Source organism: Camelus dromedarius, chromosome 7 (assembly GCF_036321535.1).
Source record: "Camelus dromedarius isolate mCamDro1 chromosome 7, mCamDro1.pat, whole genome shotgun sequence".
NCBI classification, from domain to species: Eukaryota; Metazoa; Chordata; class Mammalia; order Artiodactyla; family Camelidae; genus Camelus; species Camelus dromedarius.
In genome coordinates, this window is record NC_087442.1 from 62225847 (window position 1) to 62240931 (window position 15085).

The 15085-nt window shown below is 40.0% G+C and overlaps 1 protein-coding gene across 3 annotated transcripts in view; it reads left to right on the forward strand.

Moving 5' to 3' along the window:
- Positions 1-15085, forward strand: part of CDK6 (cyclin dependent kinase 6) — a 215840-nt gene that overhangs the window by 97935 nt on the left and 102820 nt on the right. For all 3 annotated transcript variants that reach the window (XM_031454896.2, XM_064487569.1, XM_010979675.3), the window contains exon 4: positions 4233-4400. In XM_031454896.2, the coding sequence (XP_031310756.1) occupies positions 4233-4400 (168 nt within the window). The remainder of the gene's footprint in view (positions 1-4232; positions 4401-15085) is intronic.

The window sequence follows — 15085 nt, forward strand, 5'->3', positions numbered from 1 at the left end:
TACATGTAGGCTCGCGTGAGCTTTTACTTCTGTTCCTATAATTACAATCCCTACCTTAAGTCAACATGTTATCAGTTTAGTGTAAAAAGAACTTTCTTGTATTGACCTCTTAAATTCCTCTAACATCTTCATAAGAAATAAACTGGGTAGGAGATCTTTGTAAGAAACAGCAAATTGTTACGAAGATACTTCTGTCAAAACTTCTGTCAGTAATGAATTTGAAAAGACTGTGGTTTATAATGAGAAATGATTAGCCTTGTACAAGTTGTATATGTCTTGTTTTTCATTTTAAAATAAACTACGGATGTGCATTTTTGTTGCTAAAACCTTGATGTGAATATATTGCTTAGATTAGGTAGATACATCCAAAAATCCAGAAATGCCTTTTGAGAGCTGTCATTTCTGTGATTTACTGTACGGTATAAATTGGTGTTTTTAGTATCTTTTGAAACTAATCGTACATTTTTATACTTGGAAAAAAAGACCGAATGATAAAATTTTTTCCCGTTAGAAAAGCTTGAGGTAGATTTTCAGTTGGCTTGTTTTTGTTTTCCAAGAAATTAAGAGGATTAGAGCTCTAGAACACCTAAAAGAAACAATCACAAGGCTTTAAAAATTTCTGGTGTTCATTCAGACTGAAATCCAGAGTCTTTTCAGGGCAGTTACCAAGGACAAAAACCCCATCTAAAGTCACTGGAGCCAGACTTCATTCCATGGATGGTGTCCTGTAGAAACATGCTTCCACGACACGTTTCAGAAAGATAGAGTAAGGGCTCCCAGTGACTGTTTATCATTAGTGTGACTAGATGTTGAAACCTTTTATACTAGAATTGTGCACTGTAACATAAAAAGGTTTTAAACCTATGTTTAACTTAATTGGCAGTATCCGTAGTTTCATTGCATTACATCACTAGGATTACTACAAAATATTTGAGTCTTATATAAAACAGATTAATTTAGATTAAAATCTTGAGGAGCTAATTTAAAAGTATGTCTCAACGATACTATAAATTGAGAAAGGACAGATAATAAGCTTAAGTAGAGAATCCTTTGAAATGTCTTTGATCAAAGCACTTCTTGTGATTCTGAAGGAAAAGTGATTTTCTTTTTTTTTTTTTTTTTTTTCTTGCTTTATTTAGTGTTTACAGTTTATTCATTCGTATCATTCTCAGGAATTGAGGCCGGGGTTCTCATTCTTATCTGTGACCACAGTTCCTGACATAGCTGAATATATTTCCCTTTTCCGATTAGGTGTTCCAATGAGTGATGACTAAAGATGGAGGGGGGTCCCCAAGTCATGCTTTATTACAACTCCATAATGCTCATCAGCCTACTCTACAGTTGAATTACTGAAGGAAATGAGATTTTTGGCAATTTAAAAAAAGTATTAGCTAAGAGTGCACTAGCTCAAAACTCTAATTGTAGCTGGATATTGCAGGTTTAAAAGAGAACCCAGTTTGCCAACCAAAAAAAAATTTATAGTAGCCTAATACAATCTAAAGAGTGGTAATTCTTAAAAAAAAAAAAAAAGAGTGGTAATTCTTATGTAGAACTAACTTTATACATCCATAGTGTCATTTACATGGAATCAGTGTTAGTGCAGGTATATGGGGTCCAGCTGCCTAAACGATGTTTTCATATGAGGTTAACAAGTTGTTTTCATCTACTCTAGCCTTTAAACAAAGGAGAACTAGACTCTTAGTATAAATTCCAAAATGACACAACTAAAAGCAAATAATAATGATTATGGTATAGGGAGGAAAACTATGCAGCCATTAAAAACCATATGGTATAAAAATGTTGTATTTTAGAAGAATTTTGTTGAAGTGGCAAAATATTCATGAGTTGTTAAATGTTTTTAAAACAACCACAAAAAGTATACAGAGTAATAACAATTTTTATTTATAAATATAATATGTTATATTTATATATTAATACTATATTTGATATAATACATATTATATATAACATAATATTTATATATTATATAGAAACATAATATATTTATACCTATAAATACAGCAGTATCCATTTTAAAGGTGAGGAAGACAGAAGTTATTTAACAGTGTAGTTTTTTCTCTGTCCTCTGAGTGGTGGGATTTTGAATGATTTTTGTTCTTCCTCTGGATTTATAAAAAATTTTATAAGGTTCTGTATGCATTAAACATGTACCAATTTTGTAATGAAGAAGAATGTAGTATGTGCTTTATAAATACACAAAGCAATACACATATATTTAAATTCAGTAGTTCAGGCTTTTTATAAATTTAGATGGGCCTTATTAGTAATTAATTCGTTCAAATTTTTACATATTTATTCTACTAATTGGCTATTTAAACTGTTTGAACACTGAAACAAGAACCAAGCGCATTTATTCTTTGTACTGTTTTAAATGGTTGGTGCTTACTGTATAAGAAGCTAAAGATGACAGGCCAGCATGAGGTTACTTTAGGTTAGTCATGCTGTTTAAAACCCACTGCTTACAAGTCGTGTGCATGTGTTTCCAACTTATTTGCCCCAGCAGATTACTTTCGCTGACATTTAGTGCTTCATTTTCACACTCGTGTTTTTTCATTGCAAGTCGTTTGACCCTCAGTGGTTCTTAAGGCTTGAAGGACTGTCCCTGGACAGTGCAGTCTTTTCCGGAGTTTTCATCTTTGGACGCTTAGAAGGTAACCCCGGCCAGTTCATCTGATCCATTTAGGTGGATCTTAAAAAGAATTCCAGTAGTATACCTCTGTCTTTGCACATCCTCTGTTATTGCTTTGTTCACTGACTTTGTGGCACTGGCCACATTTTCTTCTAGTTGCTTGTGATTCTGTGTCCCCCAGGAAACGGGACAGTTCAGTGATCATTTGCTGAGTGCTTACCATGTGCCAGAAACTGCACTACCTCTTTACATGCATTACTTCATTTAAATCTCATATGACGAAAACAAACACTATTCTCTTCTTTTTAGAGATGAGAAACTAAGGCTTTGGTTTTAAATAAGCCAGGATGTAAAGACAGAACTCCCAACCCTGAAGGAAGAACCAGTACTGTAAACCAATAACCAAATGTGGTCCAGCTGATGAACAGAAGTGTCCTCATGGCCCCATCAGCTCTGAAGCCCCTGGTTCTGCCTAATCATTTCTCTTACCCTTAGCTGAACAAAATTATTTCGTCCTCCCTTGTACACACTCTTCTTACAATATTTTGGGGGGAAGGTAGGTCAGTCTTATTGACCCCAGATTTCAGAGGATCATGTCATGGTCAAGATCTTAAATTCCTACTTTCAGACACTGTTTCTGTGTTTTAAATCTTGTGTCTGATTTTATCAGTTCTAAAATTAGAAAAAGATGTGGCATTGGTTTATTTTCTGAATGCCCCCCTGCTCCCTGCTTACTTAATACTTAAGTAATTGCTTATTGGATGCTTATTGCTGTGCTGAATGCTTTGCAGTGATCCTGTGAAGTAGGTTTTGTTACTTTCCTGTTTTTACAGACAGGAAAACTGAGGCTTGGTGAAGGTAAACGGCTTACCTGGTTTTATATACTCATTCGATCATTGATCTAATAAAGGAATGCATTGGGTATCTGAGTCCATTTTTCCTGGACTCTGGTTTAGATCGGGACTCTGTCTCTTGCTAGTGGTGTTACTTTGGGCTAATTACGTACACCTACCGGGTATCAGTTTCTTGACCTGTAAAATGGGTTAATGATATTATTTACCTCAATGTCGCAGTGTGGATTAAGTGAGTTACTAAGCAGAAAGTGTTTAGAACAGTGCTTGCCACATAGTGATTGCTTAGTATTAGGTGCTGTAAAAATAGTAAGAACTACCGTTTGTATTATTCTCACTTACTGGATTTTAATTGTTGAAGTAACATTGTTGAAATAAATCATAGCAAAGCATATGAAGTAAAAAGGGCCCCTCTCTCACCAATTACTACTTCTCCCCAACATTAACCATGGACACCAGTTTGGTATATATCCTTCCAGAATATTTCTTATGCCATCTGAAACTATTTTTAAATTGTCCTTTCTTAGTAAACTACAAGTCAAGAGTGAAAATTTTTGTAGTGATCTTGAGAATGGGCGAGTGGTGCAGTAGGAATGGAGACAACTTCATTCATTCAGCAACTATTTATCAAATGCTTTTTTGTGTGCCAAGCACTCTTCTCAGTGCTGAAGATTCAACATGTTGAATTTGTGTTTGACCGTGTACTGATTTTCTTTTTTGGTTTTATTTAGGATATGATGTTTCAGCTTCTCCGAGGTCTGGACTTTCTTCATTCTCACCGAGTAGTGCATCGTGATCTAAAACCACAGAACATTCTGGTGACCAGCAGTGGACAAATAAAACTGGCTGACTTCGGCCTTGCCCGCATCTACAGTTTTCAGATGGCTCTTACCTCCGTGGTGAGTGAGAAAGTGCTGTTCTTTCATTAAACTTATTTTTCCTCTTTTGAATGACAAACTGCACCCATTCCATGCCCTTAATGTTATTACTACCTGCGGTCAGTTGGTGGACAGAACGTCTTTGCTCTTTTTATATAGCAAAGGGTGGGGGAAAGCATTTTGCTTACAACTGCAGACACATCCGGGCACACATGTCCACAACAATGTGGACAGAACCCGTTGCAGAAATAGACTGTTGCATCTTAGCCACTAGAAAGGAATCAGTTACAAGTTTCCAAACCGTTTTGCCATATGGCTCTTTGCCATAACCACTGTTTTCAGAGCTGCATATATAGTGTCTGGGGAGACACAGCTCAAGGTCAGGGAGGAGAGAGCACCAGCAATGTTGACCTGTATCCCAGCTTGAGAAACAGCTGCGTACCTGCACAGATGTGTGGAAGAAGCACTCCTCTGAAGCTGTGGTGCCGACTGTGCAGAAGAAATTAAATTTACAGTGAACTTGGATGATCCGTGAATAAGTAGCACCACCCTGCCGGGTGAAGGCTTCATCCAAGCCAAAATACAAAGAGTAAACCCAAGGACTCTACTTTGGCAAAGAATGACAGTTATAATAGTCTGTTTTTTTGTCTCATTCCAACACAAAACCATAATAGCTACTGGCCTCGTTAGCTTCTGTTTCTCCTTATAGTTCATTGTTTCTGAGATGAATTTTTGTGAAATTCTGCACCCAAAATATACAAAGAGGAGCCTGGGAGTAGGCACTAACACCCTTTGTCTTTGAAGGACCTGTTTTACATGTAGTGAATTCATGCATAGATTTTTTTTTCTTAAGTCAGGGAATGTCCCTTTGCGGTGCTACTTAGTTGAGGCAGGAAGTTAATGTGAAGTATCCCTTTTAATTTCATGAAGACTACAAAAATTGCCCTCAGAGTATTAGATTAAGCCTTAAGTAAAAGAACCCTCCTGGGTCACTATGTCATTTTCTACATATAGTCAGTCTTTAATCTCTCAGTGGTTCTCGGTCAAGGGCAGCACTGCCCTGGGTGGGGAGCGTTGTTGAGAAAGGTATGACAGCATCTTTGGTCATCGTAACATCTTGGAGGATGGGGGTGGCTGCAAGGAGCCTAATATTCTGTGCAACAAAGAATTGTTTCCCCTAATTCCAGTAATGCCTCAGCTGAGAAGTAGAAATTCAGGAGGGGAGTTGGAAATTCTCTGAGAGAGATAACTTGCCTTAGAAAAACATTCAATTTGCAAAAGTATTCTGCTTCCTCACCCCCAAAATATAGATACTAGACCCCGGACATGTAAGACCACATACTTTCCCAACATTATATACCTTACCTAGGGCATTAGAATTGTTACAGAGGATTCCTTAGAATGTGTCACCATTGTTGAAAGAGAAATTCTTGTTTTCTCTTTGCCCAGCCTACACCGTCACTTTTGAGAAGACAGGGCACAAGATGGTGTTTAAAGACTACATTTCTGATTTGGGTTGGGTCAAGTGAGACCTTGTGTTCTTATGTAATCACACCAGAAAGGGCTGAGTCTGTGTGTTTCCCCAGTGGGAAGGGTGAGGTAGGCTGCAGCTTCCCTAGGAAGTAGTTTCCGTGTTGTTTCAGGGCCCTGGGGAGAAGCTTGAATAGGTTTTGTGATCCGGACAGTCATCAGCAGAGCAGATGGAAGGAACTGCTCTCCTTGGGCACGGTAATTGAGGGAAGGATGAGCCATAACTGAGATCCCCCCAACTGGGCACTAAAAACCATAAATAAAAACAGGAAACCCAGTTGGGTTTGTTTTGATTTTTTTTCCTTATTGAATTTGAGGAACGATAGCCCAGCTTGTGTGTAACACCAATTAACATTCCATTCTTGCTGAAAGTTGATACGTTCAGACAGGAAAAGGTAGACAAATGATTTCATACAGAAAAGGGAAAGGCAATCATAAATTCATGATTTTTCAGTATCTAGTTTGTACTGCATACCCTACCCTTCTTATGGTGCCATAAAGTAAAAGATACTGGCAACTGGGAGAGACACTGGAGCAAATTCAGACATAATTTGGAAGAACGAGAGTTGGAATTTAATGTCAGTAATAAAAGCTATGATTTCTGTAGGGTACTGCATTAAAAAAATTTCCCACTGTTTTATATTTTTCTATTTAAGGAAAAATCCATTTCTATAGGGATACATTGGTTTACACACACATGGTGACATATGAAGGCTTGAAATCACAGGTTTTTCAGACCGAACTGGTATTTATTTTTTGTATTTCTTGAAGAGAAAAAGACTACAGTCTACTTCCTGGAAATACAAATTTTTTAGTGGGTTATGTCATACAGGAACTGGGAATCAACTTGATTCGTGGAATGTTAAAGAAATCACAAGTTAACTGATTCAAAACTGACATTTTGCAGCCATGAGAAACACTAATATATTACTTATCTTCCAAAGCCTGACTCAAATGTCCCCTTCTGGTACCCCCTGCAGAAAGTAATCCCAGCTTCCTCCCTCATTATTTCTAGAGTAACATCTTATTAATATATTTCATAATGCTGCTTTCTAGGGGGAGGGCATAGCTCAGTAGTAGAATGCAGGCTTAGCATGCACAAAGTCCTGGGTTCAATCCCCAGTGCCTCCACTAAATAAACAGACAAACAAACAAACCTAATCCTCCCCCCACAAAAAAAAAAAAAAAAAAAAAAACATAATGCTGCTTTCTATCTTGTTTGTAATTATTTGGGGATTTTATTTTTCAGGCTGTAAGTTCCTTGAAGGAGTTGGCTTTCCGGGTAGAAATTAATTTAGGACAGTCCTCGTAAGTCTGGACTCCAGTTGTAGCTGTAGTTGGTGTAACATAGGGCCAGATGACTTGGCTTGTCTTCATCTGATAAGGGAGGGTTAAGTGCCCTTAACCAGGTGCCTCCCGCATGGAAGGAAGTATTGGATTCTTGCTGCTCAGTATCCAGTCAGGTATGCCCATGTACTCATGCAGAGGAAGGGTTGTTTATACCTATTTCTTTAAAGGTTATAGAATCAAGATGTGGGTGGCTACAGTGAATGCCTTAGACCCAGGCAAGAGGGGCCCCTGGCTTGGGTCCTGTGCGTTAGAGGAGCCTGCGCTGACCCTGCTCCAGTCATACCTCCCTTGATGGGGCACAGAACCCAGGGCGCAAGGAGACACACAGAGCCCGAGACCCCCACCCTCCCCAGCGACACTCAGGGCTTTGGAATTCCCTGACTAAATGGGAACCGCATGGGCTCTTCTCATTCCTTCCTCCTAACAGCAGATTGTGCGCCTGTGTGTTCATCCCAAGCCTAAGGGGCAGCAGTTTGCAGACTTCAGGCAGAGTGGGGACACGTGGACTGGAGTGGCCATAGGCATGTGCATGAGGCCCCTTGTGATGCAGGGAGGAGTGGAGACTGTGGAGAGAAGTGGGGCCCCTTATACCTAGTGCCTGCCTGACATGGGTTCTTCTTATCAGAAGAGTTTCTCTGAACCCATGAAGATCAACACCTGTGACCTGTGTTAAAATACTGCATTCATGGAAAACCAGAGAACAGGTTATAGGGAGCTTCCTTCCATGGCACAGAAGTGACATGTAAGAACCATGACTTGTGCAGTTATGTAATCTCAGTGTCAGATGTGTTTCAAGAATACACACCTAGCTCATTTCATTGCAGTTCACTTTATTGCATTTAGCAGATACTGCATTTTTTTAAATTGAAGTACAGTTAGTTACAATTGTCAATTTCTGGTATACAGCACAGTGTCTTAATTATGCGTATATATATACCTATATTCCTTTTCATATTCTTTTTCATTAAAGGTTATTACAAGATATTGAATATAGTTCCCTGTGCTATACAGAAAAAATTTGTTTTTTAATCTATTTTTTTATATAGTCGTTAACCTTTGCAAATCTCAAACTCCAAAATTTATCCCTTCCCACCCTCTTTCCCCCAGTAACCATAAGATTGTTTACTATGTCTGCGAGTCTGTTTCTGTTTTGTAGATGAGTTTGTTAGTGTCCTCTTTTCCTTTTCTTAGATTCCACATATGAGTGATATTATATATTTTTCTTTCTCTTTCTGGCTTACTTCACTTAGAATGATGATCTCCAGGTCCATCCATGTTGCTACAAATGACATTATTTTATTTTTTATTGCAGAGTAGTATTCCATTGTATAAATATACCACAACTTCTTTATCCAGTCATCTGTTGATGGGCATTTAGGTTGCTTCCATGTCTTGGCTATTGTATATAGTGCTGCTATGAACATCGGGGTGCATATCTTTTAGAATTAGAGTTGCCTCTGGATATATGCCCAGGAGTGGGATTGCTTGATCATATGGTAAGTCTATTTTTAGTTTTTTGAGGAATCTCTGTACTGTTTTCCATAAGGCTGCACCAAACTACATTCCCACCAACAGTGTAGGAGAGTTCCCTTTTCTCCACACCCTCTCCAGCATTTATCGTTTGTAGACTTTTGAATGATGGCCATTCTGACTGGTATGGGGTGATACCTCATTGTAGTTTTGATTTGTATTTCTCTGATAACTAGCAATATTGAGCATTTTTTCATGTGCCTGTTGGCCATTTGTATGTCTTCACTGGAGAATTGCTTATTTAGGTCTTCTGCCCATTTTTGGATTGGGTTTTTGTTGTTGGTGTTGTTATTAAGTTGTATGAACTGTTTATATATTCTGGAAATTAGATACTCCTTTTTTACAAATTGACATCTTGGGGCAGCCCTGTGTGACAGAGCAAGTCTATTGGCTCCATTTTCCAACAGCATTTGCTCACTTCATGTCTTTGTCACATTTTAGTAATTCTAGCAATATTCCAAACTTGTTCATTATTATATTTGCTGTGGTGATCTGCGATCGGAGATCTTTGATGTTACTATTTCATAAAGATTATGAGCTGCTGAAGGCAGGACTTTTTAGCAATGAAGTATTTTTAATTAAGGCATGTACATTGGTCTTTTTAGACATAATGCTATTGCACTCTTAATGGACTATAGTATAGTGTAAGCACAACTTTTATAGGCACTGGGAAACCAAAAAAATGTATGGAATTCTCCTTATTGCCATGTTCATTTTACTGCATGGTCTGGAACCCAATCCAACATATCTCTGAGGTCTGCCTATATATGCTTATTCAAGAAAATGACTCTCCAACTAACTAAAATTATACTGAAAGTCATTCTAAAGTCAACATTTCTAGTACTTCCCATGTTAGATGCAGTGTATGGTGCAACTCATTTTAGTCTGTCAGGATGAAAGGGAGATGGAGACCAACCTTTCCGTGGGCAGGTGGGTCATCCCCGATCGTGCACCCGGGTCTGACCTGGAGAGTCTCAGGAGCAGAGCCTGGCTGGTCAGCAGCAGCCCAATGATGACTGATCATCACCCTGCACTATGAACAGCAGCTCAGGGAGGGAGCAGGTCTTCAATTCTCTTTTTTGAGACAAAATTCTTATAATTTTTTTTCTAAACTGACCCATACAGTGTGCAGGGTGATACTGTTGCCATTATATTTGGTGATTTGGGAACTCCTTATCAACCGTCTCATTTTGAAAGTGGAGAAACTGAGACTCGGGCAGGCAGTTTGTAACAGGCTAAGTCCTAGTTCACCAATAGATTGTAAACGCCTTGGAGAATAGTAATGTTTATATTCTGGCTCTCGCCCGTCATCCCCACCCCCTTCCTCTTCTCCCCACTTGGCACCTAGTACTGCAGAGGGTATTAAACTGTGTTCTGTGGAACTCTGGGGTTCTACAAAGGGTATCTGGAGATTCCACAGATATTCAACAGTCCACTTCTTAAAATACATTTTAAGTCTCGCTAAAACTGTAAGTAAAAAACAACTAGCTCATGTCACCTTTTTTGTATATAGTCATCTTCATGGTAACTCATGAATACATTAGAAACTGACATGGGTCTCTTTAGTAAAACATCTAGGTTCTCATGGGCATCTGCTTTCCATTCATTGGTTAAAAAAGCCAAGTAAAGTCTTAGTGTCACTATGACAAGTTTTCACCTCATGGGCACCCTGAAAGGGTCTCTGGGCCCCCCAGGTCAAGCGACTGTCTTAACAGACCTGCCCACCCTCAAGTGTTTTCTGGAATTCTTTATAAATTTCAGTGGGCACCTAGCCAATGGAACTTTCTATTACTCTACTGGTTTTTAAGGTGCAGTTCTGGGGTTAAACACTGTGCCCAAACTTAACATTTTCAAACTGTCTAAGCTTATCTTCCAAAAATAGTGTATTACTCACTCTACCAGCTGTCCCTGCCAAATAAAGGACCCCAAGGCCTTAAGGGTGAACTGTAAAAGTTAGGTGAGGCTCCTCTTCTCTCCAAACACCACAAACGCAGGGCAGTAGTCTTTCTGGGAAAGCTTATGTCACATTTTGACACAATAGGGGACACTGAAGCATGAACTTGTACTTCCTGGTTAACTTATTTTTAATGTAGACCTCAGAATAAAACTTCTGCCACAGCTGTGCACACTGGAACATCTTGTAAATGTATCATTGCTTAGGAAAAATCGAGCATTCTCCCGACTCACTCCTGTGTGTGTCTGCTGCCTTGAAATCACCCAAGTGCCTAATCACGAGGGCTCACTCATCGTGCTGCACTCACTGTACTGCACCAGACCACTGTGAGGGCCACCCAGGGCAGTGCCAGGGTTGGTGTTTTTGTACTCAGATGTAATTGTCAACACCTGTGCAGTTAGAGCCAGTCACTCTGCAGGACAGCCATCGTGAAGCCACCTGTGGTCAGAGAGAAGTCTACACCTTAAAATGAGGTCATTCCTTTTGGTGCTTCAGTAGTTTCACATGTTGGGGTGAAGTCCAGGATTGGCTTGCTGTAAACCAACGTCTGCTGTGCAGTGAACAGTATTACAGTGACTTTTCAGTGTATTTGGAGGGCCTTTATACCATCATTAGACAAAGGGGAGGATTAGCATTTTTCCTCCAAATGTGCATGGCTAGCCCAGTTTGGAGAAAATTGCCACCTTGTATCATAATGGAAGTGAGACTATTCTCCTATCTTTTTAGTGACAATGAAAATCTCACTAAGTGAATTGCATTCCCCTTCTCCAAAGTTCTTTTCTCCCATATCGTCTTTCATATTAAAAGACAGATTGAGAACAGCTTCTGCTCTGTAGAAATAACCAAAAATAGTAAGTAAATAGGAAACATGGGAAGGCTTTTATTTGACAGCTCTACAAATCACAAAAATTCACTCGGAAATTTTTTTTTTGTATGGAACTGATGAGATTCCCAAAATTGACTTATTTAAGATGACTCATTTATTTAATACTACAAGTATTACCAAAAATCAAATTGCTTACATCATCCCCTTCTTATACCTCTGGCAAAATAGATGATTTTCTACTCTAACTCCAATGTTGGTAGCGTTTAGTAAACACTAAGGGAACTTTGTGGATTCAGAAACTTTTTGATAATCCTAGGATAGAATATTAGTGAAATGGAGTTGTGGCATTCAGTGAACAAATATTGATCACTTTCCATGTGCTAAGCACTGGCCATGAACCCAAGGGTCCATGGTGAACAGAAATGGACAAGGTCTTGGCTCTCATGGAGCTCATAATCAAAATGGGGAGACACATCTTAATCAGATAGTTGCACAAAGAAATGCACAGTTAGAAACAAAGATAAGTGCAGTAAAGGAAAAGGACACAGTTCTATGAAGCCCTGTGACTCAGAAACCCTCGTGGGCTGGGGGGTCAGGGAAGCCCTCCCTGCCCACCCACGTGGAGATGTGAGACTCTCCTCTGAGATCACCAGCATGCTCCTCTCAGAACCCTCGTGGATGTGGCCCCACGGATGTGCACACCATGCAGCCTGTGCTTATTTTCTGTTTGTGTTTGGAAGGGCACCCAGTTGGCACCCCCAGGCTGACAAAGTGAAGCAGGACCAGAGATCAGAGAACAATGTCATCTTTTACAGGAGAAAATAAATTGTTTATGCTTGTTTCCTCTCCGTGCGTGTTGTATTTACTATGGAGACCTGGCAGGGTTTGTGCCTCGGCTTGGGCAGCCGAGCTGCTCCCACAGAAGCCTGCAGACGCTGCCAGCGCGTACTGAGTAAATCAAACCAAGAGCATGAACCGAATATAATGGAAAAAACCCAAAGCCCTGTCACCTCGGCACCCCAGCAAAAGTGCAGGACACACCTCTGAAGCCGGAAAGGCTCCCGTAACTCCCTCCCCACGCGACCTCTCCTTGCCATGACACAACCAGGTCTGTTTTGTGAAAACTTCCAGTTGCCAGTACATATTTCATAGCTAACAATGGAGGGTTTGTGCCGGTTTCGTTTTCACTTTCAGCAGTGGGGGAAGTGGAGCACAATGGGGCAGTGCACAGGGCTGGGAACAGGACACGTTTTCTTTAGGATTCCCAGGGCTGGGTACGTGGAAAATGTCAGAGCCAAGACAAACATGAAAACCCATCCAGAGCCTCCGTTACGCGTTCTCAGTGGCAGTAAAACACATTTGGAGCTACCATCAGATAGGTTGACCCTGCCTCTGCAGTGGAGGCAAACACAGTGGATGAGCACTGTGAGAACTGCTTCCACGAAGAAAGATGTTTTCCAGGCCGTGCAGGACGCTGCTGTAGGTGTGCGTGTGCGTGTGCCAGTGGGTATTTAACTGCACCAAGAATACCCATGAAACTCATCAAATGACTGCTTTCCTTGTTTCTGAAAGATAGACATTCATTTGATTCACCTAATTCTAGCTCCTTCATAAGTGGTCACTGTTGCGAATTAGTTCTGGACAAAAACAGTTGAACTGTAACGCTACTGCCTGGAGGATGTTTTACTCAGAGAAAGGACAGGATGTTCTTTGCTTCCTCGATACATCTGTTCAGCCAGCTTACGTCCTACCAAGGTATGATGTAGACAGGGTCCGACTGCCACCTGGTTGTTCATAGTCCTTCCTCCTGACACCCTGTACGATGCCATTCACAACCAGAAGCTTGAGGCCAGGTTTGGGTGTAAAGACCAAACATTGGATTAAAGTTGACGAGACCAAATGCTTTTGAGAGGTGTTGCAGGCAAAGCGTTTCTCAGGGATCCAGAAGATGTGGAAAAAAATGTGTTGCCTCTTACATTTAACATTCTTACGAGAATACGCCTTCTGTGCTTGGTCAGGGGCTAGTCTGTCAAACTGTATTTGCTGAGATAATTCCATCTCCCCTAACTTTATTTAACTCAAGTGTCATGTTGATTCAGCAGAGTGTGAGACACGGTCCTTGGAATTGAATATAAAACATTGTTTCTATAACTTAGATTTTTATGTCCTCTTTAATTCTTTGGATATGCACGCTTCTTGTGTTCTACAGATGTCACTGCTTGTTTCCTTGTAAGGAAGGGAGAGGTGGCAGCATCTTCATTTTGCTTGGGCTTTGAGAGTCTCATAGTGCAAGTTCCTAAGCTGAGATATGTTATTGAAAGTCTGTCACATTGGACATAGCCATTTTTATTCACTCAATTCCAGTGTTGTACTATTTTAGTGTTTCACACAGTGCCTTCCTGCCACATGGTAGGTACTTGCTGAATACATGGTGAATGAATGAAATGAATCCTCATGGTTCTCCAGTGCCTAAAGAATGAATTCCAACTGTGTAGCGTTGAATGCAGAGGGTGTTTTTTGGTTTTTTTTGCAGGGTAGCCGCAGCCTACCCCTCTGTCCTCTCACTCTCACACATAAATGCATATTCCTTGTCTTCAAACACCATCAGGTTTCTCACTACTCTTTAAATTTAATTAAGTTCTTTCACAGCTTCCTGCTTTCATAAATGATTCGATGAATACACATTTTTTCCAACTCTGCTTTTTCCATGTTGCTGAGGAGGGTCATTGCATCATCATTTATAAGCATCTAAAGATTTTGTTTATTTGTTTGCTTTAGATGCATCTTTCAGCTAATTTTCCCAGTTGCCCACGTCACTCTCTGGTAGTAACTTGAGCTCTGAGGGAGTAGCAGTTACACTCTGAATTTATGTCTGGGCAGGAGTCCTAACCTTGAGATAATGATTGTGCTTCATTCCTCCATATTCGAGATCACAAGCCTTCGTACACCTCCCCAGCTTGTGTGCTTACATTTTCTGTATGGTATGTTTTAATTAAAAATTAAGACCTTTTGGGAATCTTTGGAGGAACCATAGTGTCACAGGAAAAGGTTGAAAATGTTTGCATTTTTGTATCTTTCAGTCATTTGAGTTAGCCCACCTGGGTCCGTGGGAAGATTTGGTACATGTTTCTGTTACTCTGAAGAGGTTTCTCCAAAACTTCGGCTCAAACTTTTATACAATTGCTTTGTCATGCTGGATTTTCTTTCATGTTGTACTGACCTTAGTGCCAATATTTCACATTTGTTTCTCAACGGTGCTCTTTGGGCTGCTGAACAATTCCTCTTGTTGCTCCTATATTCCTTTCCTCTAGGGATTGAAACCCAGGGTGGGTGACATCCTTGCACCCAAGCTCTGTAAGGATACTGATGGTTTTTAAGTCCCTCATAAATTTGAATGTTAAACTTTACAGTTGGCTGTGGAGAAATAATCTACCTTCAGGTCTCAGGGAAACATCCAAAAGAAGGAAGGGGAAAGCGTAGGAGAATTTACTTTAGCACTGCTCATATATTTATTTT